Raw genomic sequence first — 25318 nt, 5'->3', positions numbered from 1 at the left:
GTAAAGTCTTGCCAAGTGGAAATATATACTTACCTAGTGCTGTTGCCAATAATATGCATATTACATTTTATTTTATAATTATGCATATTATAATTTATTTTCTATTTCATTTTATTGTTTATATTTTATTTTATTTTTTATGTTATGTTTTATTTTATCCAAGGTTTGCCCAGCTGCTGAAATTGCTGTGCTTTCTATATCTATTTAACAACTAGTAATTAAAATAATAATAATGATAATTTCTCATTCATTCATTTGTTATATTTGTTTATACATTAACATTATTTTCACGCTTATTTTTGTCCCCTGATTTTCCCTGTTCTTGTTCTACATCTACAAGACCTGGTTTGACAGACAGTATTGATTAGTTAATGACTTATACAGCAGTACTGTAACTGCAGGGTGTCTATTACAGTCTCTCTCTCTGTTTTATCTCCTGTTAAAAATAGATGTTGGCAACTGTAGGCAAGGGGAGGCAGAGTAGATTAAAACCCTAAAAAGGGCTCCTAAGACGCCGACTTCGGCATCCTCTTGGAAGTTGCTTCTACTTGTAGAAATAAAAAAAGATGAAAAAGTACATGTCTTAACATCAACCCAAGGAGATATATATATATATATTTATATCTCCTTGGGTTGAGGTTAAGACAAGTATATGTTTTGTATATGTTTACAAACCGAAGCATCTTTCATAATTGTGCCAAGGGCAACAAGAGAACCGTGTTTAAGCTCAAAGTTGCGGTCGTTGTAGAAAATGTGCTTCTATCCTTCAGAAGTAGGTGAGAACGCACACAAGCCTTCAACTTCCCAATGCCGTTCCCGCTGAGGTTGTGCTTCCAGGTAAAGTCTTGTTTTACCCTATTCGTATGTCTCAAGAGTCCAATTAAAAAGCAATAAATGAACATTTGCCCATCTTAAACTAAATCTGTTGTCTTGCTCTCTTTCAGTCGGTAAAATGGTCTGAAAATTGAGGTAAATGCTATATATAGTCTTAAGAGTATCCTTACATGGGGCGGCTGAGTGAAGGCATTCCCTAAGTGAGTGCATTATTTTTGTTCCATCAGCAGGAGCTTTCCAACTGCTCTCAGGCTGCTCTTCCAACACTCAAAGCTCTTCTTTTCTCTTGGGGTAAGTGCAGCTTTATTTTGTTAATCTGTTAACAGATACCTATTGGGAGACATATGCTCACCAGATGATCATATTGGGTGTATTTCCCACGCATGATTTCAACTGAATATTGATATTATTGAATTTTGAAAGTCTCCGGTGCTAGAGCTGAAGTGGACGTGAGGTCATTACAAAATGTTTTGAGCCTTCTTTATCTTCATATTAGATGTAGTTCCAAAAATCTTGTTTTCTAATGTGTTGCTGTCTACTTTTAAGTACTTTTCAGAGTTCGTTTAACGCTGAACTGCACAAATCCTGTAGTTTGTTTGTTTCCACATGAGACCTTATGGCCATAGCAGCCTGTTGCATTATGTGCGGGTCAAAGGTCAAATCTAAGGGCTTTTGTTCAGATTATTTTGCTCCCGCTTAGATTTTTGTAGCTCCAAGATGTTTGTGTCCATAAGTCGTGGCAGTTATTCTGAGGTCAGCTTTTCACTTTCTGCCTGTAATGCGATGCACTTGAGCTCATGGAGCTGCTGATGGGCTGGAATGTGAGGAGAGGTGGTTTTGGTGCTAGTTTACTATAACCAGTAGCTAGAGTAAAAACTGACTCTGGGAATATACAGTATTTGATATTGCACTGATTTATTTTGGACAGGCAATATTCAGTTTTGGAGTGTATGTATTTTTATAAGGTGATTTTTTTTAGAATGTCGGAATCATTTGAATTTTCAAATCATTCTATACTTGTTTGTGTATTACATGTATCATTGCTAACCAAAATTTCTATGTGCCATACTCATATTTAACATTCTTAATTGTATATTTTGCCCAGTATGATGATTTAGACTGCACAGTGAGTCTTGGTGTGGTCTAAAGGTTTTTTTCAGAGTGTTCCCGACATGCCTGCGAAGGGCGTTACACTTTATCGGCAGGAGCAATCGCAACATCAAAGCTCAAAACATGTTGTCCAACACTCAAGGTATGGGATGCGGTTGCACTTGATTTGAATGGCCGAGCATATGGATAGCTTTGGCGTGAATTTGGCTCAGCAGGCCAGAAGATCTGTCCTTAAACACACAGCAGCATCCGCTTGTGCTAATACCGCTCTCTTTGTTGCTTCATAAGAGACCCGAAGGTCAAGTGACCTGATTAGACACTCGGGTGTAAAGATGTATATGCAAAGCTAGTGTGCTCTGTGAACAGACTCAACATTACGTCATACATCAGTGGTGAGAAAGGAGAAAATACTGCTTGGCATACTGTAGGAAAATATGATATAAGGCATGCTGCTCAAGCTTTTTGGCTGTCAAGAAAGAAAGTGGTTTGTATTGACATTTTGGGTGAAGAGTATTGAGGGAATTCAGATTTGCCTCAGTTAGGAGGCTGTTGGATTTAGGTTAACAAGCATGAATTAATTAGCTTTTACCAAACCTTGCTATACGTTAGAGCAGTGGTTCCCAACCCTGTTCCTGGAGGCTACCCCACAACGAATGTTTTGCATGTCTCCTTAATCAAGCACGGCTGATTCAGGTCATCAGCTCATTAGCAGAGACTTCAAGACCTGAAATTGGTGTGTCAGAGAAAGGAGACATGCAAAATGTGCAGTGGTGGGTTGCCCCAAGGACCAGTGTTGGGAACCATTGCGTTAGAAGACTGATTCTGTTGCTCTGATCAACTTGGCCCTCGAAAATCAATGTTTGAGATTTTGCAATAGACTAAAGAATCTGGATCCAGACAGTATACTGTACTTAGCAGAACAGAGAAGATTAATAGTCATTTAAATAACCATTTTTATTATATTTTTAAAAAAATTATTTGTGATCATAATTTGTTTTGTATTGAAGACCCAATCATAGTTGTTGGTCAGGTTTTTGTAAAGCTTTGCTGGCGCTGGTGACAGAAACGTGCTGTTTAACGTTTCCTGTTAGCATCTGTTTATTTAAATTTTTGAAGAGGAGGAACAAAGAACTTATATGTTCACTAATTAATTATGAACTTAACCATCTAAAGTGGTTTAAATACACATTTTAAAACAATAAATAATATACTTATTTCCATAATATGTACTTATTTCTGTTAATATGCAAAAAGAATATACTAACTGTAAATGCAAACTGAATTCTGTTTCCTGACACTTAAATGCATAATAATTAGAATGAAAATTAAAAGAAATTATAAATAAAATAATATTAAAACAATAAGTTAAACTTTTTTTTTTTGACCCACTTAGGTATAAAGGCACTTAGGTATAGGGCATAAAGGCATCTTTATATGTAATTTCATAATGACTTTTTTTAAATGTGGTTCAAGTGAATGTGGTTCAAGTGAATGTGGTTCAAGTGAATGTACTGACAAGCATTTATGGCAAACTAAAATATACTTTATAATCATTTCTATTGAATCTTGTATGTCAAGTATTTAATTATATATCTAATTACATATTTGTAATAATGGTGAAGTTGCAGTTTATTAAATTTATATTTACATTTATATAACTTTAAATGTAATCTCAAATAACACACTACAGTTAAAATAATAAAGTGCTAAAAGTATACTTAAAAAACAATATTAAAACAACGTTTTAAACAGTAAGTTAAACTTTATTACAAAGTACACATTTAATGTGTAAAGTGTATTTCTACACAAGATAATTTTAATTTAATTTGTAGAATTAAACTATTTAAACAGAATGATCCATTAACTATGTGATACACATTATAAAAAGTAATGAGTAATGCTAAAAAAACAAAACAAAAACAGAGCAGGTTGAAGTACTTTGTTAGCTTTTGCCAGCCAAATATGGTTTCCTGATCAGGCTGGTCTTGTTTTGTTGGTTTTAAATTAGTTTATGCACTTGGCATTCCAATTTTAAGCAATAATAACCACTGTATAGTAGGCTAGATCCACAATATACAATGTACTACAATAACCGATGCAACTGATCCTTCAGTAGGTGAAATTCGGACTTTCACAAAACAGCACAAAGTGTGAAATGCAACAAACTGCTGTCACACGATGCAAACATGACTCAAATGCTGTTCTGATGTGTACAGCAGGAAATCAAGCTCTCGGGTAGTGAAGAAGGAGCAGGTCCAGGCCTCTGAGGCTATGGAGGAACAAGCCTACACAGTGCCAACCTTCAGGGAGAGGTGAGATTTTATTGGCTCCTGCATCTATTACAGTTCAGAGGGCTATTTAAAGACAGTGTAAGAGAAACCCTGAAGCCCGCTTCCATATTTACAGATGACAAAAATGATAATGTCACTGTACTCTTAAGACCAAACCTGTGCATTTTGCAATGTAAATGTTCATTTTTGCGTCTGCAGGGCTCCCGAAGGCATGCAGGAGTATCAGAGAATGACGGCTCACTTTGGAAGAGATTTGGTTCAGATGCAGCAGGAGCTGCACAGGATGAAAGTGGCCACAAAGGAGCAAGTGAAAAATATTGAGATTACTAGAGAGGTGAACATCATCTTAAACATCACTCTTTCTCAAAATACCTCAATGTTTTGCCAAAAAGGATCATTCTGTCATCGTTTACTCACCCTCGTGTTGTTATTCCAAACCTGATGGCTTTTTTTCTTCTGTGGAGCACAAAAGAAGATATTTTTAACAGTGTTGTGTATTTTGTCCATACAATGAAGGTCAAAAAGCAGACTTTTCCTGTATTTTAACAGGTGAAGGGAATGATGCCTTTGAGGAAGGATTATCCTGTTGAGCTTCCCAAAGCACCAGACTTCCTGATCAGTCTGAGAGCTCACACTGTGTGGGAAAAGACTCCCGTCAAACTGTTCTGCACCGTGTCCGGCCAACCCAACCCTGTTGTCAAATGGTTTGGATTCAGTTTTATATTCCAAAACCATCCTATAACCTGCTTTAGTAATGATCTGATGGCTTGATTTAAACTCGAGCAGCATAAACTGTGATATTATTTGAATTCATTCGTGAGGTCCTTTATGTGTTTTCTGTCTCTGCTGTGGTTTTACTCTCCTACTAATTTGGTCCAAATTAAGCATAACTGTACAGTATTTCTCTGTATTGGCAGGTATAAGAATAATGTTGCCATTGACCCCTTGAGTGCTCCTGGAAAGTACAAAATTGAGAACAAGTACGGGGCTCACAGTCTGATTATTAGCAGGTAAGAGCTCACACACTCTCAGTTCACAGTTCACAGCCTCTAATAGTTTCCTTGTTCCATTTTCAATTTAGAGTTGCTAACAACACCTCAAGTTTCTCTTTATTACACATTTACTGTACCTAAATAAATCAGAAAGAGAGCTTAGCTTCAATATTTACTCATCCTTATGTCTTTGAAAACCCATCTGATTGTCTTTCTTTCATTGAACACAAAGCGATATATTGCAAAGAAGTCCAAGCTGCTCTCTTCCATATGAAAATGAATGGTGACCTGTAAATTTTTTTTTTAGAATTTTTACAGAAAAAACAAATGCTAAAACTTTAGCATATACGGTGAAATACTGTAAATGGTTTAATGTTGCATGTATATATTTAATACATGTAATATACTGTCATTGTTTTATTTTGCAAGTATTTATAATTTATGGTAATTTATAACAGTAAATCTACATTCCCTGAAGTCTCTATAAGTGACACATCACATTTTTTTTTTTTTTTTTATTTACATAATTGTGTATTAGTAATGTACTTTAGTGTGTTTTGAGTTGCATTTTATGTCATTTAGTTTTTAATGTGATTTAGTGTTTGTCAATCACAGCTGACAGGCTGACTCTTATCTAGCAAGTATCTGACTGTTTTTAACCATAAATTTAACAGGATATTTTTTAGAATGTGAGTGGTGACCACAGCTGTGAAGGACATTCTTCAAGGCCACATTGTCAGTGACTAATTATTTAAATTTCAATCTTGTCCTCTTGCAAAGATGCGATATCATCTGATTTAATGTAGATTACAAAGCATACAGACTACTTTTATGGTGCTTTTGGTCTGTTTTTGAAGTAAATGGACAAAAAGCCTCCTGGCCTCCATTCACTTTCACTCTTTGGAAGAGTTTTCCATCTGTAATGGTCTGCAAAAATGAATGAAGTACTTGTGAGAGCAACACTTTCCAATTTAGTCCCAGTGAGGTTCATCTTGAAGAAGTCTCAGCTGTTGGTTCAGCTCAACTTAGCTATGCGTCATTCGATCCTGGAACGCCTGACGCCCATGAAGACTCACAGTAGCACCTCTCAGAGATCCCAGGCCGTCGCAGTGGCCGCTGTTTGGTCTGACCAGACACTCATTCATTCTCAGAAAAGCTTGTTATATGTTTTCCTACAGCTCTCAGAGAGAAATCAAATAATGTGAAAAAAAAATAAAATAAAATTGGTGTATTGGTCAGGACAAACATCTCTTATGGATTGCAAAGGAAAAGGAGTGGCTCTAAAATAGTCCACAGGGACTGAAGGTCACATTTCGGTGCTCTATTCTCACTCCTTCAAGGACAGCAAGGCATGTCTGAGTCCAACACACTGCTGTCGTGTGAGATCATGTTCCGGATGCAAAGTCTGTCCACTCGTACCAAATAGTTCTTGAAAGAGGAACAGTGTTTCCACTCTGTTAACTATTCAAATGACCACTGGCTCACCTTTAAACCTGAAGTGTGTAATTTTCCCCATTGTGATATTTTCTCATTTCCCAGTTTAATATGCACAGACAGCTGAACCTTTGCTGGAAGTTTGATTGACAGTCGATCTGACCAATCATAACGCAAATCTGCCGTTTTTGTCTGACAAACAAACCAAATTAGAGAGTAGATTAACATCGGTGAGCTTGAACTTGAAAAAGATGTATTGACGTCTTTACGCTGTGGAAAAAAAGATACTTTCTGATGTTCATTCATTTTTATTTCATGCTCTAAATAGTAGTAAATTCACGTTTGATTGAACTGAGGTGCTACAGTGATCTGTCACGACACATTAAAGAGCCACAAAACTGAATTTATTGTTCGAATTTCATAAAAAAATGAAAAAAGCTGTGACTTTGTTTCATACCTAAAGTAACCTGCTCTGTTGCGTTTTCAGTGTCCTATTTGTTCCGCAATGTTTTCTTCGCTGCGTAAAAACATGGTGTGTGGTGTGAGAGTGCCATGGTTGGTCAGACATAGCAACAGTAATGAAGGGGGGCGGATCTTTGCGAAGGGTCAATTGTAAGATAATTTAGCCAAAAAGTGTAAACTCTGTGGATCTCTTGGGCTTTTAAAACATTACTGTTTCTTTGAACATTCCGACCAGACAGAGAAGTGTTCAGGGAAAATCTTTTGACTAGTCATATTTTCCAGTTTTGATCACAATGGACCTTTTTCACAAGGCTTCATAAATCCTCAAAAGTTTTGATATCGTTTGATATCGTTCTGTCTTCTAACTACCATCATCAGTCTCTCTCATTTTTTTTCCTTTCATTAAAAGTCATGAAGACACTATCGTGGAGTTTTTCTTTTGCTATTTGAGGAAATGGGAATGCAAAAAATATATATATGAGGCACTCTTCCATTCAGTGCTCTCGAATTTTACCCAACTATGAAGACTCCCGCTGCTGAGAAACCCATAAATGTGAAAAAGGTTTATAGTGGCACAGAAATCACACACTTCACTTTTATTTTGTAAAGTGATTTGTTATATAAAATCTTGGGTTTTTAATCTCTACTGCTAATTGTGAGTAATCATTTATTCACCCTTATTTTGTTCCAGTAATAGTTAATAGTAGTTTTAAGTCAGTGGTCACTGAAATGATTTGGTTACGAACATTCTTCGAAATATCAACATTTTCTTCTTTTGTGTTTTTGTGTGACAGCATAAATGATAACAGAATTTTAATTTTGGGGTTAACTAATCTGAGTCAATATGGCCTCTATAATCTATAATATGAATTTTGAAAGGCACTAAAGATAATTCTCCTTATATTTCTGGTTGGAACACAGCTGTTTATTTACATTGTGAAATTGTGTTGTTTGATTGCAGATGTGCAGTTACTGATTCTGGAGTTTACAGTGTTGTGGCAACCAATCCGCATGGAAAGGCCACTTCCAAGGCTACTGTCTGCGTCAGGAGTGAGTGTGTCTTGTTTTCTCCTCATCTTTTCTCTTCTCTTTTGGTCTTTCAGTAATTTACCTTGCTTGTCTTTTCATGTCTGGCCACTAGGGGGAGGAGAGCTCTCCCATCTGGCAGGGCAAGGTGAGATGGAGCTTGCATTTGGCTGAAGGACCTTACTTGAGATCATAAGCCATAAATATGTTCTGTTCCAGAAGGAAAGCCTTGAGAAGACATGGAAACAGTGTCACATTTTTCCCAGGGTTCATTTGTGCTTGTAAACAGAAGGCAGTGTGGTAAACACTACCTAGAGCTGTCAATTATACAAGCAACACATGTTCAAAGTTACTGAATCCTTAGTTATTCTCATAGATTCTCAAAAGACTTGAAGAACTGGGTGTTGGAAAAATAATGACCAGAACAAATTGAAGACAACAGGATTTACTGTTTCACAGGGATGAAGTTTATATCTTTGGGATTTAAGCAAATTAAATATGGTTGCTAAATATATAAATAAATGTGTGTATGTGTGTGTGTTGTTATATATATGATTATTGCTACCTTTATTCTGTGTTATATGTATATATATATATATATATATATATATATATATATATATATATGCAATTAAATATATTACAAATAAAGAGTAGTACATTAAAAATAAATAAAATATATTAGGAATTAAAAAATATCTATTTTAAAATAAAAACAAAGTTATCTTAAAGTTATTTAAAATAAGATATCATATTAAAAAAATAGGAAATATCTCTTTTTTGCAGCTTTAAAATATTTCATATAGGTTAGGAATTGGTCATTGTGAGTGCAATCTCTATAATTAAAAGATCCTATAACCACTTTGCAGCTTTAAAATTTAACATAGATTAATAATTTGTCATTGAAAGTACAATCTCTATTATCACTTTTTGGGGGAATGCAAAAACATCCAATAATCACCTCTTTTTTTTTTTTTTTTTTTTTTTTGAAGGAATGCAAAAGTTTTCATGCCAACTCAAAAGCATTGAAATATAATTTTTCCTATCATCTTAAAATAATCTTTAAAAAGTAATCTGTTGTGGATATTTTTGGCAGCTTTAAAATATTTCATATAGATTAGGATTTATTTTTATGCAGTCTCTATAATCACAAAAATAGTCAAAATAAATACAAATATGATGAATTAACTCATAGATTTATATCACACAAAAACATTAGCTAAACATGCTTTGCACAATCAGATGGTTTGGTTTATTGGTATGGTTTCATATCTGACCCATGGACGGTCTTAGGTTAATATTGCGTTTCCTTTAGCTACTCTGTTCGGCATTCATCCCAGCAAGCTTGAGGTGACCCTGCTGGAGTCATTTGGAGTGACGTTTGGTACCGAAGGAGAGTCTGTTAGTCTGGTGGCCAACATGGTTGTGGTGCCTGATCTGCCAAACCTGCCACCCGAGGCCATGTGGTACAGAGATGGTGAGAGGCTGCATTCCTCATTCAGTTTAGAAGCACTGAAAAAAGGTCAACTGATACTAACACTTTGTGTTTGTGTGTGTAGATACTTTGCTAATGCCATCCAGGTGGGCTGAGATGTCAATTGGCGGTGGGGTCGCCAAGCTTACACTTCCTCACCTGAACAAGGATGATGAGGGTCTTTACACACTTCGCATTTGGAGCAAGGATGGAACTGCTGAACACAGCGCTTACCTGTTTGTTAAAGGTACAGTATATGTGAGGAATAAGCTAACCAACACTAAAATAACTGTAAGGGGGACATGGTTGTGGAAAAAAAATATGAGATTGGAGGAATAATTACAATAAAATGTGTCCCCCCAAAAATTTTGTGTTTACCTTTCCCTCCGAGCAAACATATTGAAATATTGGTTTTGGAGAGCGATCACATTTAGTCTAACACTTAAATGAAAAAGCAATATAATTGCTTTTTTGGTGCATCCATTAAATTACATATATATGTATATTTGAATATGTCTGTATTTGATTCACAGATGCCACTCCCACAGTGGCCGGGGCCCCTGGAGCCCCCATGGATGTTAAAGTCTCTGATGTCAACGCAGATTACATCCTGGTCTCCTGGAAACCTCCAAACACCACCCATGAGGCTCCCATCACTGGATACTTTGTGGACAGGTGAAATTACGAGTTAAAGTCAGAATTATCAGATTTAAACTTGCAGTTCTGAGAAACAAGGACAGAATTGAGAGATATGAACTCAAAAATCTGACATTTTTTTGTTCTCAGAATTGTGAGTTTATATCTCACAATTCTTACTTAATAACTTGTGAGTTTATATCTCGCAAATCTGACTTTATATTTAGCAATTCTGAAGTCATTTCTCAGAATCGTGAGTTTCAGTATCATGCAATTATGAGACAAAAAAAAATCTCAGGAGCTTTTTTTATTTTTCATTCAGTTGCAAAAATGGGCATAGGTTTTTATTATTTAGATAAATAATTAAGAGTTAAATGCTCAAAAAAAGACATGTTGTACATATTTTAAAAAATCTTACATGCTGTACATCTTGTGTCTTGCAGACGCAAGTCAGGAACTAAGGACTGGGTCCAGTGCAATGACTCCCCTGTGAAAGTGTGTAAGCTGCCCGTCCACGGCCTGACCGAGGGGGCTTCCTATCACTTCAGAGTGAGAGCTGTGAACAAAGATGGCATCAGTCTGCCTTCCAGGATGTCTTCTGGAGTGACCGCTGCAGAAGTGGAGAGTGATGTGGAAGGTAGGACTAAAAACACAGCAAAAAAACAGATAAAGACATCTTGTGCTAAAACAGGACCAGCATAACCCACATGATTTAAATGAGCTGTTATAATAAACTGAAGCAAAATGCAAGCTTGCATCAGTAGCATAAACAAGCACAAAAAACACTTCTTCAAGCTCCAGACACCTCTGGCTTTAGTCACGGTAAGTGTACAGGAAACAGCATTATGCTTTTCCTCCTTTTTGCTCCAAATTTACAAAGAGAATTTTCTCACTGGTGTGAACCAAGTGCCTTTCTGTGTTTTTTCAAATTTCATTATATGCCTTTAGTGTCACATTTGAAATACACTTTTCAAGTAAGTTGTACACAGAAGTTTAAAGGCATCTGTACTGGTGATCTTAAAAGCAGTCCGGTGTTTAATATTTTTAAATGGAATCACCCAACCTGATGGAAAATTGAAGTATTATGTTTATGTATTGTGAAACAGTGATTAAAATCGAAGGGAAATATGACATTGCGATTGGACAGGAGGAACTGCAAGGAGGTACATTCAGTTTCAGATTTCACTGAGCCATTAATATCATCTTTCTCCATCCTTTCAATCCAAACAAACGCATGCTGTCTCTGTCAAATCTTAACACTTAATCCATTTTTTCATTCATTCATCTAATCTAGTAAAACATCAAGGGTTAAACAAAAACCTTGGTTTTTGAAAATGTACATTTTAAATTTTAAGAAAGACAACTCTTCCTTGTGTATTATATAAAAAATATGTATGCATGTGACCACTGTAACCAAGAATAACGAAAAAACATGGAATATCCATGGACCTTAATGATTTTATGTTAAAATTTATATAAATGGAAGGTGCCCAGTAACTAATCAAATTTTTCTTTATTTTTAATCACCTGTTTGGCTTCATTTTAAATAGTCCTTACTTCAAATTCATTTTTAAAAGTCAGGATATTACGTCATCTCCCAATAAATATGAGGCCATGTAAACCGCAGATAAATTCAAATATAGCATTAGAAAAGAAATAGTAATGACTTCCAAAAGTATTTCAAGTCAGCTAATCATACTGGTCTGATGAAAAGAGCAACAATGAATAAATAGTATCAATAATAATAATTTAGGTTAGATAAGGTTACATATTAAGGGTGAACTGGCTAACCAATAATTCTCCAAGTCTGATTTAATATCATCCCTGCATTTAACCCAAAACATGTGTGTTCCTCGGACTGAATTTAACCAAATAAGCAAATAAATGAGTGAAAAAAATGTTAATCAAATCCACCTAAATTAAATTAATCCAATTAAATAGATCTCAAAGTATTAAAATGTTGTTGTTTTTTCTGCAGTGTGGTCTAAATCCTAAAACGTTATTTACTAGGATATGACTAACTGAATTTTTGGCTGCTATTTGTTTTCTTATACAATTACTTAAAGAATGTTCTGAAGAATGGTGACGTAATCAATACAGTATACTGTATGCCTTTCAGTTCTTTCTCTACCTTAGCTTTGTTTTTCAGTGAGCAGGTCCAATGTTTTTGCCAAAAATTCATGTTGTCTCAACACATTAGTACTAAGTTACTAACACACTGCAAATAAGAGTGTATATGTAAAGTAGATGATGTTAAAAGTGTTATTTTGTATAAATAAACATCTGATTTATTCCTGTTTAGTGTATGTAACAATACCAGGTCCACCCACCAATGTGCATGCTACAGAAATAAACAAAACATACATTGTCCTGAGCTGGACACCACCTAGCCCTCGCGGACGGGCACCTGTGTGGTACCTCATTGAGAAGGTGTGTGTGCACTTTTTGATCCGTAAAAATAAATGTTTTTCTCATATAATGCCTAAAATCTATTAAATATGAATAATGTCAGTTTCTTAATCTTACTAGTTTTCAGAATAAACAATGTTAGATTGAAAATCAAGGAAGTCATGGGATTTATACATAAAAATGCTATAATCTAAAGTCTTTAATTTGTTCTTTAAATGTATTATTTTAATGTAATACATTATTAGTGTAATAACGTAATGTAATTTTACAGTGCCAGTCATCATATTTGGTAAAAAGGTTTTTAAAGGGGAAACTCTCCATGACTTAGTGTGTAGGTGACAGTCACGTCTGGCAGAGAGTCAACACTGCGGTCCAGCTACGATCTCCCCGTTTCCCTGTTTACGATATGGAGGACATGAAATCTTATCGTTTCCGCATAATCACTGTCAACAAGTATGGCTCAAGTGAGCCATCAGAGCCCACAGCACCCATCCAAAAGGTGGACCCTTATGGTAAGAAGGCTCTAAACTGTCAACCTGCTGTTGTGGTTGTTTAACTGTCCGATGCCAAACTATGTGATATAAGATGTCCGGAAGATGTGTAAAAAATCCTACAAATGCTTCTTATACAATGACTTCCATGCTGTATTTTACAGGTGTTGTTTCATATTTTGGTATGTATGTTTATGTAAGCACAGCTTTCTGCTTTGTGAAAAGGAAATCACGAAGCTTGCTAAAAGTCTGAAATATCATGATCTTAAATGCTTTTCCACTCCACAAGAACTTTGACACTTTGTTGTTGTTTGGCTCACATTTATTGGGTTTTAGTCCCACATCAGCCCACATCCATCCACCGTAACATGTTCACTTTCAGCACGGCAGGCTTCCACTCCAAGTTAAACCTGTGAAAATATCTCTAAAAATTGTGTTTTGGTTTGTGCAGGTGTCCCCTCTGCCCCAGGACAGGTGATTGCTTCTAGAAACACTAAAACGTCTGCTTTTGTGCAATGGGAGGCCCCGAAACATACTAACAACCTCATGGGTTACTATGTGGATGCCTCTCTGGTCGGCTCCAAAAAATGGTTCCCTTGTAACCACAGGCCTTACAAACACACCAGGTGAAATACGCACAAAACTTCATCACAATAATCGCTTGAGAAGTCTTGACTGGTTTCTGGAGGTTGGTTAACATTGTGCTTGACCATCTGGATTTACATTCGTCAGGTTTGTGGTCCATGGTCTGGTCCCCGGAGATACTTACGTGTTCCGTGTGCAAGCCGTGAATGCGTACGGGTTGAGCGAAGAATCACAGGAATCTGCTTCTCTCTTCATTGACGCTGCTCTTTGTACGTATGCAACTATGCTGGCTTCTATAGCAATGTTACAAAGGTTATAAAGGAAAGGGAAGTTAGGATAAGACAATTAGTTAACAAAAATGGTGATTTATCGTTGATTTAAAGACACTAAATTTTTTTGCCTGTATACAGCAGTGGTCTTGTTATATTGACACCTACTGGCGTGGATGTATTATCCAAACACTGTCAGTTGCATATGCAAATATATGCAAATGTATCCAATAATAGACATTACAAATAGTAAAACATTCAAGGTGTAAGAATAGTAGGAATATTAAAGTAGCATATTAAAGGTGCACTAAATATGTTTTCTGTTTTACCGGCCTGAATACAAAAGTGGTCTTGTAGTGTATACTGACACCTACTGGCGTGGATGTATTATCATGCACAAACAAACACTGAAAGTTGGAGATGCAAATATAAAAGACATGTACAATTTCTCATGTAACATTTAAATAAAGCTCTGTGTTGTTGTCATATATGCTTGTGTTATCTTATACAGTTGGTGCAGTGGAGTATGGTATGTAATATATTTCCATTTATAAAGCGATTTAGCACTGATATTTACACACAAGCCTAATAAAAATCAGCGTTAAGGTAAAGTCACGTCAGTGTGAGGTACACTTATTGTAGGCACATTTAATTCTTGGTTGTTTGTGAATTTGTGTATGATACTGCATCTATAACCAATCACCGAATCTAATTTCACAGAGTCAATGATTTAATCTTGCACCTGATTTTTATTTGATCCCCAATGGCTCTAGTCACTCATAATGTATGTGATTGTCAGAACTGTTATCCATCTCGCTAAACACTTTCCCCTCTGTCTCACACAATCAGCTACTCCCTCCGCCCCATACGGCATCAGTCTGCTGAACTGTAATGGATCCTCCATGACCCTGGCCTGGAAACGCCCCAAAAACACGGGCGGCTCTAAGATCATATCTTACTACCTGGACAAGCGTGAGGCAGGATCAGTCGACTGGAAGGAGGTTGGACCCCATCCGGCTGTCCACAGGACCTTCACGGTACGCTCTCCATAAATATATTTCTTAATATCTATTCGAGAACTTATTTGAAAACTATCTTTATCTTTGCATTAAAAACATTACTCTTAATGTGTACCGTCGTTGTGTGTTTTCTGGACTGGTCTGTATTTTTAACATCTGGATCCAGGTGGAGAATCTGACCAGTGGGGTTTTCTACGAGTTCAAGGTTCAGGCTGCTAACTTGGCCGGAGTTGGCCTGCCGTCTGAGCCCAGCAAAGCTTTTGCCTGTGAGGCCTGGACAATGGCTGAACCTGGTCAGTACTCTGTTTACTGTCTGTATAAAGCAAATCTTTGCATAGCTATGACCGGAAACACTGGCATCTAACAAATTAATCTTAAAAAATAAAGCATATACATAAACCCAAATGGGAAATAAAACAGTTAAGCGTGTGTCCTATTCTGTGTCCTTAACTCCTGAAAGATTGGTGTTTCATATTTTAAAGAAGTCAATGCAATATGGGAAAGCAATCAATCATATCTGTATGTGTGTGAAAATATTCAGATGTAAACCTGTTTGTAATATTTAACATTTGAACAGATTACAGTTACATTTATTTTGTAAATAATTATGTAACTCAACACTGTTCACATATGGAGGTTGCACAGCAAAAAATACCATCTCGTCTAAATTCTTAATTCCTCTTTTTGTTATCAGGCCCAGCGTATGACATTAGTTTCTGGGAGGTGCGTGACACCTCCGTCCTGGTGCAGTGGAAGCCTCCTGTGTACAGCGGAGACTGTCCCATCACTGGCTTCCTTGTGGACATGGCTAAGAAGGGCTCATCAGATTTTGCTGCTGTGAATGCTGAGCCAATTGGGCATTGCTACTTGAAGGTGATGCTCAAAACCCCTCATTTTGTTACAGAACTCTGTTGATAGGGACATGTGTGTGATATGTGAAATACATATTCAGATGTTTGTACACTGATCTGTAGGTGGCTGGACTAGAGACTGGAGCATCATATGTGTTCAGAGTGCGGGCTATGAATGCTAAAGGTGTTGGAAAAGCCTCAGATGTATCCGATCCTGTATGTGCAAAAGCACTGCCAGGTAACTTCAATACTGTATTATAATCAACTCATTAACAGTAGGACTGCAACAAACAATTTAGATTTTATTGTAAATTGGATTAATTTAACAATTGCTGATCATTTAATGATTAACGATAATCGTTGATTATTTCACAGATTCATCAGTAGACTTTGTTCTATTATTCAGCTTTTACAATTTGTGAAAATATTGAGTTACACATTCTAAGTAATAAATAAAATAAGGCAATCAATTCAGCTTTTGAAAATACAAACAATTATATTACAATTGTAAAAATAGTTATACAATTATTTTTTACAATAAAAATAAATATTTTTGGCACACAAAATGAGATGACAGACAGAGAGACATTCTCATTCAACAGTTCATTAACTGTATGAAAAAGCAACTAATCATTCTGCCTATCAACTCCTTTTGTAAGTCATATGGATATGGAACAAAATAATAGTAATTAATAAGACATTTTATTTTTGGATACAATATTTTATTCAAAACATTAGCTCTCTTAAAACACCTTATAGTGTTATAATAATCAAAACTGTACAAAGCTAGATTAAGCTATAATCTATGCAAACCAAACAAACCATCACTTTAAAGGGATACTCCACCCCAAAATGAAAATTTTGTCATTAATCACTTACCCCCATGTCGTTCCAAACCTGTAAAAGCTTCATTCATCTTCGGAACACAATTTAAGATATTTTGGATGAAAACCGTGAGGCTTGTTACTGTCCCATAGACTGCCAATTAAATAACAGTGTCAAGGTCCATAAAAGATATGAAAGTCATTGTCAGAATACTCCATCTGCCATCAGACGTGCAATCTGGGTTATATGAAGTGACGGGAACACTTTCTGTAAGCGAAGAAAACAAAAATAACCACTTTATTCAACAATTCCTTTGTCAACCGTATGCTGCGTATACTCTTCTGTACCATCTGCGCCACAAGGATGCACTGTTTCTACGTGTATTTAGCTTTGATTTGAAAGAAAACAGCACATCCTTGTGGCACAGATGATACAGAAGCGCATATGCAGCATACTGTGATATGGAGAGACACAGAGGAGACTGTTGACAAAGGAATTGTTGAATAAAGTCGTTATTTTTGTTTTCTTCGCTTACAGAAAGTGTTCCCGTCACTTCATATAACCCAGATTGCACGTCTGATGGCAGATGGTGTATTCTGACGACAACTTTCATACCTTTTATGGACCTTGACACTGTTATTTATTTGGCAGTCTATGGGACAGTCACAGGCCTCCCGGTTTTCATCTAAAATATCTTAAACTGTGTTCCGAAGACGAACAAAGCTTTTATGGGTTTGGAACGACATGGGGGTAAGTGATCAATGACAAAATATTAATTTTGGGGTGGAGTATCCCTTTAATTTAATAATGTTTATTTATTTATTTATTCATTCATTTTTGCATTCACTTATAAAAGATTTTATCTTTAGTTTGGTCCACAATTGATAGCTGCTTTATAACAGAAAATCAAGTTGTAATTCCACCTGAAAGCGTTACTGACATTGTTTTTTTCATACTGTAAATCTGCTTGCTTTTAATCAATCTGTTGTAAGATTTATATAAATAATCGTGATGTAACTTGTGTGCCGATTGCACAGCTCATACAAACAAATACACATCGCTATGATTAGATGCTTTCTTAACTGCTGTTTTTCCACCACTGTAATTTTTGCTGCCAACTCTCATAAGTGCTGTGTTTTTCTTCTTCTCTTGAATTGCATCTGATAGGGCTGAATTACAGTTTTGCGCTATAGCTCCACATTGGTCAAACCGCCTTATTGCAGGTCCTTACATTAGGTCAAATGAGATCAAAATGACTGTTTGACAACAAAAATATTTGTTGATGAATTTTTTTTTTATTTTTTTTTTTTTTATAGTGTTGACTAATCATCTCAGCCCTAATCCAAATCCATTCTTTAACACAGAAGTTTTGTTCCAAACCTGTATTTCTTTATTGCTTGGAACATAAAAGATGTTTAGCAGGATGCCCGAGCTGCTGTTTCCCAGACAGTGAAAGTAAATAGGGTCACCTTTCATTGAATCAAAAACTGGTTTATGATAGATAAAACTCCTTATTTTGATATTATTTTGTATTATTTTTAAGGTACAAAGGAGATTGTATGTGGTGTGGATGAAGAAACCGGAGACATTTTCTTAAACTTTGAAGCTTGTGAAGTTTCCGAGACCTCTAAGTTCACATGGTCAAAGTCCTACAAAGAAATCACTGAATCAAGCAGGGTCTCCATCACATCCTCTGGAAGACAGTATGTCTGATCTGTGTGGATTTTGTCATTTATTCAACCCAATCTCATGAGAATTTTTAAGTATTGTTCAAGTGAATGAGTTTGCACAATCTGACTAGTGTAAAAACGTATGATTTGTTGGTAAAATATCCCCACCAAGGTCAAAAGATTGTACACAAATGTACAAATGAGATTCATATGAAATTGCAATCAGTTTATCAAAGTGTAAAACACTTATGAATTGTCATGAGACTGTTCCATATATTACATCATTACATAATGAAGTTCTGTAGCAAAGTGCTATAAATGAACGAGCTGCCTTTTGTTCTGGCAAGCTCTAAGCTGACATTTGTAAATGCTGAGAAGGAGGATTTGGGCGTCTACTCTGTCGCGGTGACTGACACAGATGGAGTTTCATCCAGTTACTCCGTCAACGAAGAAGGTCAGAGATTGGGTTTAAATATCTCTTTCTTTATTTACTTGTGAAGAAGCTCAGTTAATATGATACCTGTTATCTTTTACAGAGCTCAGAAAAATGCAGGAGCTGAGCTACAACATCAAACATCCCAGTGAGTTGCCTGTGGATTGTTCATGAATGTTTTTGTTCGTCATTTCTTGAAAATCTAAGAATGATTTGGTTTTTAAATGAATTACTTTTTTATCAGTTGTTCCGCTGAAGACAGAGCTGAATTATGAGATTCTGGAGAAGGGTCATGTGCGGTTCTGGGTGCAGGCTCAGAAGTTGTCCTCCTCTGTCAACTACAGGTTCATCGTCAATGATAAAGCCATCACGAGTGCTGAGGTACAAGCCAGCACTTCACTGCTCCAAAATCACTTATATGATATATGACACTGTTTCCCGAAAACCTCTAAACCATTTACTTTTTTAATTTGGGGGGGGGGGGGTGTTATTATTATTATTATTATTATTATTATTATTATTATTATTATTTACACATACAAATTATACATTTACAAATAATAACCAAAATTAGACCCTTATTATTTGTATTTATTCATTTTATTATTATTATTATTATTATTATATAATATATTAAAATCAATTATAATAAATTATAAAAACGACAAATAATTAACACAGACTAGTATTATTAATATTTTTGTTGTTGTTGTTCTTTATAAATGATTATATATTTACCAATAATAACCAAAATTACTTATTATTTATTAGTTTTATTTACTGTTTTTTATTATTTAAAACATAATTGTAATAAATAATATAAATCTAAATTTTACACAAATAACTAATAATAATAGGCAATTGTTGACATTATTATTATTATTATTATTATTATTATTATTATTATTATTATTATTATTATTATTATTATTTACAATTAATAATGAAAAACAGCCGGTTATTATTCTTTTATTTTTATTATTATTTAAAAATCAATTATAATAAAAAAAACTACAGTTAGGTTATTATTATGATTAATATCATTGTTGTTTTTGTTGATCTTTACAAATAATTATATATTTACAAATAATAAACGGAATTAGTTTATTAGTTTTATTTAATATTTTTATTTAATTATTTAAAAGAAATATAATTTTTTTAAACAAATAACAAATAATATTTTATAACAAATAATAATTATTTTAAACAAAAAACAAATAATTATTAATTATTCATTTTATTTACCATTTTTTAATTATAAAAAATAATAAAAATTCAACAAATAATTAATAAAAACAGGCAATTGTTGACATTAGTAGTAGTAGTAGTAGTATCATTAAAGTCACAATTAAAGCCCTTGGTAAAATTATATTTAAAATTATTATACTGTGTGTTTAGGGTTACAAAATCAGCCATGATGTTTCTACTGGAATCATCCAGATGACTATTGAGCACTTCACCAAGGCCAATGAAGGCACTTACACCATTCAGATGCAAGATGGCAAGGCCAAAAGTCAAAGCACACTGGTTCTTGTGGGAGATGGTAAGGGCTTAAGAGTGTCTAAAAGTAAAAGTCCAGTCACAGTGCTGCTGTGGGATAACTACACAACTATAAAAACTCTGAGCAAATGTTCTTTGTATTTTTTTAAACTTAGCATTCAAAGTTGCTCTGAAGGAAGCTGATTTCCAGAGAAAAGAGCACATCAGAAAACAAGGTTTGTGAAGCAATGTAAATACCACAAAAAAACCTTTAACCCCATATTTTCAGTATTGTTTGTAATATGTGGTCAGTTTTCATTTATTAATCTGTTGTATCATTCTGGTTCTCTCAGGCCCTCACTTCTCAGAATACCTGTCTTTCCATGTGACGGATGACTGCACAGTGATGCTTGTGTGCAAGGTAAATGCAACCCAGCATTTTAAGGATTATTTAACATTGATAGCAGAGTCTCATGTCATTATTTTTTACACTGTAGCTGGCCAATGTGAAGAAAGAGACAACATTTACCTGGTTTAAAGAGGATGAAGAAATTACCGTTGATGTTCCACCAAACCCAATGTCTGGATCTTGCTCTCTTCCAATCCCCATGGTACTGATAACCAGCGCTTCAGAGATCAAAGTTTAGAAAGCATTAACATAAATCCATCAGCCTATTAATAAATGCAATATTTAACTTGCTTTGTTTTATTGTATCTATTTTTTGTTCCAACAGTTCTCCAGAAAAGACCAGGGAATTTACAAAGCTGTACTGGGTGATGACCGTGGAAAAGACACTTCTGTCTATGATGTTTCTGGCAAAGGTAACGATATGTATTTCATTACCATATGTGTGTGTTATATATACCCAGCTGTTTAAAGGTTTGTGGTCGCAAAGTTTTTGCAGCAGGGACACATTAAATTGATCAAAAGTGGCATTGTTTTCAAAGAAATATCATGCAGCACAGCTGTTTTCAACATAAGAAGAAATGTTTCTTGATCATCAAATCAGCATATTAGAATGATTTATAATCACTAGGACTGGATTAATGCCTACTGAAAATTCAGCTTTGAAACACAGTAATAAATACATTTTAAAATATATTCAAATATAAAATAGATATTTTAAATTGTGACAGTCTTACTGGATTTTTGGTCAAATAAATGCCACCTTGGTGAGCATAAGATTCCCCAAATTTTTAAGTAGTAGTGTATTTATAGACACACTAAAAAAAAAAAAAAAAACTATATATATATATATATATATATATATATATATATGTGTGTGTGTGTGTGTGTGTGTGTGTGTGTGTGTGTGTGTGTAAACACTATTTGTCATGATTATTTTTTATTCTCTTTTTGTCAGTGTTTGAGGATATCATCAACGCCATCGCCAGTATTGCTGGTATGTTGGTTACTCTCTTCTGATTTTATTAACTGTCTGAAATCATTCGATTCACTTCCATTTTTCAGTATCACTGTTGTAATTTGAATGATTTGTGTGTTTCGTTACAGGTTCCTCTGCCTCTGACTTGGTTCTTCAGTGCACACCAGAGGGTATCAGACTGCAATGCTCAATGAAGTACTACACAGAGGAGATGAAAACTATCTGGTTTCATAGGTACATTCACATAAAGAAAGACCAACCATATGTTCAGAATCAGAATATACAAATTAGATGATAATGAAATTATTTCAGGTGTTATATGATAATATAAGCTTGAGATCAGAATTAAGTTTGACAGGAGTATGTGTCGTGTTTGGTGGGGGAATTGTAGCCAAAGTGACTGACTTTCTTTTGTTGTTCTGGTTTCAGAGAGAGTAAGATCTCCTCCTCAGAGAAGATGAGAATCGGAGGCACATCTGAGATGGCCTGGATGCAGATCTGTGAGCCCACAGATAGGGAAAAGGGACATTATACGATTGAGATTCATGATGGGAAAAAATCACACTCTCGCACCTTTGACCTTTCCGGACAAGGCAAGTGGTAGCTGGACTGCTGAATACTATTGGCTCAGAATTTGACATTAAATAGGTTAAACATGTTATATGCATACAAATACTTAAATAAATATGTTCTGTGATTAAAATTCATTTTAATATTTTTGAGGAGCATGAAGTGAAAAATGGAAGGGTTATAAAACTGATCAAATAATGGAAATAAATAAATAAATAAATAAAAGTTTATCCAAAACCATTTCAAATGAACACTGGCACGTGTGTTTTTATAATTTTGTGGCTTTTTTTTATTCATTTTCTTTGTCATGGACTCTTTTATAATGTGTTACTTGTTCTTTCATTCTAACAGCATACACCGATGCCTATGCAGAGTTCCAGAGACTTAAGTAAGAGAATCTCCATTGCTTTAGTTTATTGTCTTAACACAACTTTTTTTTTTCTTAAAGGGAAAGTTCACCCAAAAATGACCCACCTTCATGTTGTTCCAAACCCGTAAAACCTTTGTCCATCTCACACAAATGAAGACATTTTTGATTAAATCCAAGAGTTTTCTGGACCTCCATAAACAGAAAGGGAACTATTACAGTCAAGTCCTGCGTCACTGACACAAAAGAGAAGAAATTGCTGAATAAAGTCATTGTTTTTGTTTTCTTTGTGCACAAAAAGTATTCTTGTAGCTTGATATAATCACGATTAAACCACTGATGTCATGTGGACTATTTTACAATGTCCTTACTACCTTTCTGGGCCTTGGACGTGGTAGCTGCGTTGCTGTTCATGCAGGGTCAGAAAGCTCTCAGATTTCATCAAAAAGCCTTTCATTTTTGTTTGAATATGAACAAAGTTTTACAGTTTGGAAAGACATGAGGGTGAGCAATTAATGACTGAATTATCATTTGGACCATCCCTTTAAGCATCAGCTCAAAAATAGAGCCAAACACTTATATTTTCTCTCTTTCTCTCTTTATTTCATCAGAGCTGCTGCCTTTGCAGAGAAGAGTGAGTATTTCATAGAACTGCTCAAATGCAACATTATTAGAGCTCTAATCCAGTTAATATTCATGCATACTTGAACTCAGGCAGTATAATAGAGTGTAAAGCTTTGTACAATGAAAATATTGTCATTAAATCAGCTTAGGAATGCCAGAATTATGCCCCAAATTTTCATACAAATGGAAGTAACCAATTTATTATTAAATTAGCTTAAATTTTACCGAAAACTATTAAGTTGGATATAGTGTCCAAATGTGTTACATGAACTATTTGCCTTCTGTAGACCGTGGTAGAGTGGTAGGTGGCCTGCCAGATGTTGTCACCATTATGGAAAAGAAGGTAGTGTATCTCTTACTTTTCCCACATTCACTAGTACATATTTCTTTTTAATGCATTTCTAAGTGAACTGTGTTGTCATGAAGTGTTCATATATGATGGATTGATTCATAAAACATCTGCACATACTTTGTGACCTTTCACCTCTGCAGAGCCTGAGTCTTACTTGCACAGTTTGGGGTGACCCCAACCCAGAAGTCACCTGGTTTAAGAATGAACAGGAGATTGTGTCCGATGACCGCTACAAGATCACCTTCGAGGGCGGCAAGTTCGCCAGCCTCACTATCAAAATTGTGTACGTGGAAGATTCTGGAAAGTACAGCATCAATGTACGGAACAAGTACGGAGGTGAATTTGTGGAGATCACAGTAAGCGTCTACAAGAAAGGCGAAGACATCCCAGAGCCCAAACTGGGACAGTCCAAGCCCGTTGCAACCGCAAAGCCAGGTATACCTGCTCCACAGTCCGCAAAGACCCCGACTCCTACTCCCTCCGTGAAGTCCCCAACCCCTACTCCACCTCCCTCTATTAAATCTCCCACTCCAACTCCAGCTCCTAAATCACCCACCCCACCCAGATCCATGAGATCCCCCACCCCACCAAGATTCATGAGATCCCCCACCCCTACTAAGAAGTAACTAGTAAACTATGGCTTATAGAATCAGAAAAAACAAGAATTAATAAAATAGATGAATAATATTAAGAAGATCATCTTTATTACTCCGCAGCAGTATCCAAAAAATCATCATCCACAGATTAAACATACTAACAGTAAATTATCTAAGGGGAAGAGTCCTTTAAGATCAGCTTCAGACTCCAATGTACCAGTTTTAACCTCTGAAATAGAGTCAAAAAAATAGGGAGATTGTGTTTTATGTATTGCTTTCGCAGCCAAATGAGTGCTGTTGGGCCAGTCAAAATCATCACAAAGGCCACAACTGTCTTATCTGTCTTTGTTCTGTACCCTCCAAATGCTTGTTGGTGCCAATAAAAATCAGCCGTCTCCTCTCTGGAGTGGACCTTCAGTAGTCTGAGTTGAATTTGTCTCAATAGGTCATTCTAGGTTAATTTGATTGAGTGTATTTTGGTTGTTTCTTTTTAATATACCAAAATCCATCATAATTTCTCTGTATTGATGTTTCCAGCATTTGTGAGTAGGCCTATGTTTACATACACAGTTATAATCGTGCTACAGTGGATTTTTTGCGTTGTCAATTTACAGTCTTATACTTGCGTAGCATGTAATCGAATATTTAAAGGAGTTAAGTAAATGTTGGGTGCACAGTGGCAAGTCCAGTTAATGTACTGCTGGACGAAGCTAAACTACAATCTAGGTCTGTTAATTCTATTTTGTACAAACTTGACGGCTGTGAATTTAATCAAACTAAACAGTTTATATGACATTTGAAAAAAAGAGATGTTTTAGTAATCAAACTTCTAAAGTTCATGTAAATGTACTTACTGGGACAGGTTTAAATAAAACACATGTCCAGTGCTGCTCCTGGAGAGTCACTGTCCTGCAGAGTTTAACTAAACATGCGTGAACCATGTTATTCAAATTACTAGAAACTTCCAATTGTGCAATTGTGTTTGGACAAGTTGGAGCTAAACTCTGCAGGACATTGGCCTTCAGGATTAGACAGCCCTGTTAGATCAGATTCACATCATTTAGATAAAGCTATAATACTATTTTATTACTAGCTTAGGGAGCTTCTAGCATGAGCTTAGCAACTTCATGAGTC

General features: G+C 35.4%; 1 protein-coding gene across 5 annotated transcripts; it reads left to right on the top strand.

The window, feature by feature from the left end:
* Positions 1 to 1001: 1001 nt before the first annotated feature.
* LOC109052031 (myomesin-2-like) lies at positions 1002 to 24250 on the top strand. Of its 5 annotated transcripts, none has more exons than XM_042734555.1 (37): positions 1039 to 1127; positions 1985 to 2086; positions 4164 to 4256; positions 4434 to 4569; positions 4785 to 4939; positions 5153 to 5245; positions 8085 to 8173; positions 8265 to 8297; positions 9465 to 9626; positions 9709 to 9870; positions 10157 to 10298; positions 10703 to 10896; positions 11366 to 11422; positions 12562 to 12689; positions 12997 to 13180; positions 13611 to 13785; positions 13892 to 14013; positions 14863 to 15050; positions 15199 to 15325; positions 15727 to 15905; positions 16007 to 16121; positions 18252 to 18411; positions 18726 to 18832; positions 18915 to 18959; positions 19056 to 19192; positions 20210 to 20354; positions 20467 to 20526; positions 20644 to 20711; positions 20788 to 20901; positions 21025 to 21112; positions 21655 to 21693; positions 21804 to 21909; positions 22105 to 22268; positions 22597 to 22633; positions 23224 to 23246; positions 23524 to 23579; positions 23729 to 24250. In XM_042734555.1, exons 2-37 carry the CDS (start codon positions 2007 to 2009, stop codon positions 24212 to 24214), a joined length of 4449 nt encoding a protein of 1482 aa, XP_042590489.1. In that variant the 5' UTR covers positions 1039 to 1127; positions 1985 to 2006; the 3' UTR covers positions 24215 to 24250. The 5 variants fall into 5 exon arrangements, with proteins under 5 accessions (XP_042590492.1, XP_042590490.1, XP_042590489.1 ...); XM_042734554.1 differs by having other exon boundaries at positions 4161 to 4256; XM_042734556.1 differs by lacking the exon at positions 1985 to 2086 and having other exon boundaries at positions 1015 to 1125; positions 4161 to 4256.
* The last annotated feature ends 1068 nt before the right edge of the window (positions 24251 to 25318 follow it).

The sequence above is a fragment of the Cyprinus carpio genome, chromosome B11, assembly GCF_018340385.1.
Source record: "Cyprinus carpio isolate SPL01 chromosome B11, ASM1834038v1, whole genome shotgun sequence".
Classification (NCBI taxonomy): domain Eukaryota; kingdom Metazoa; phylum Chordata; class Actinopteri; order Cypriniformes; family Cyprinidae; genus Cyprinus; species Cyprinus carpio.
The sequence above is the reverse complement of the archived record's forward strand: the minus strand, read 5'-3'. Positions and strand labels throughout refer to the sequence as shown.

What these genes read in the sequence shown, in the direction of transcription:
- LOC109052031 (XM_042734554.1), top strand. Translation starts at nt 2,007, where the DNA reads ATGCCTGCGAAGGGCGTTACACTTTATCGGCAGGAGCAATCGCAACAT. An exon ending in CTCCCATCTGGCAGGGCAAG is followed by an intron (nt 8,298 to 9,464) that starts GTGAGATGGAGC and finishes CGTTTCCTTTAG; the next exon opens with CTACTCTGTTCGGCATTCAT. An exon ending in GCAGAGTTCCAGAGACTTAA is followed by an intron (nt 22,634 to 23,223) that starts GTAAGAGAATCT and finishes TTATTTCATCAG; the next exon opens with AGCTGCTGCCTTTGCAGAGA.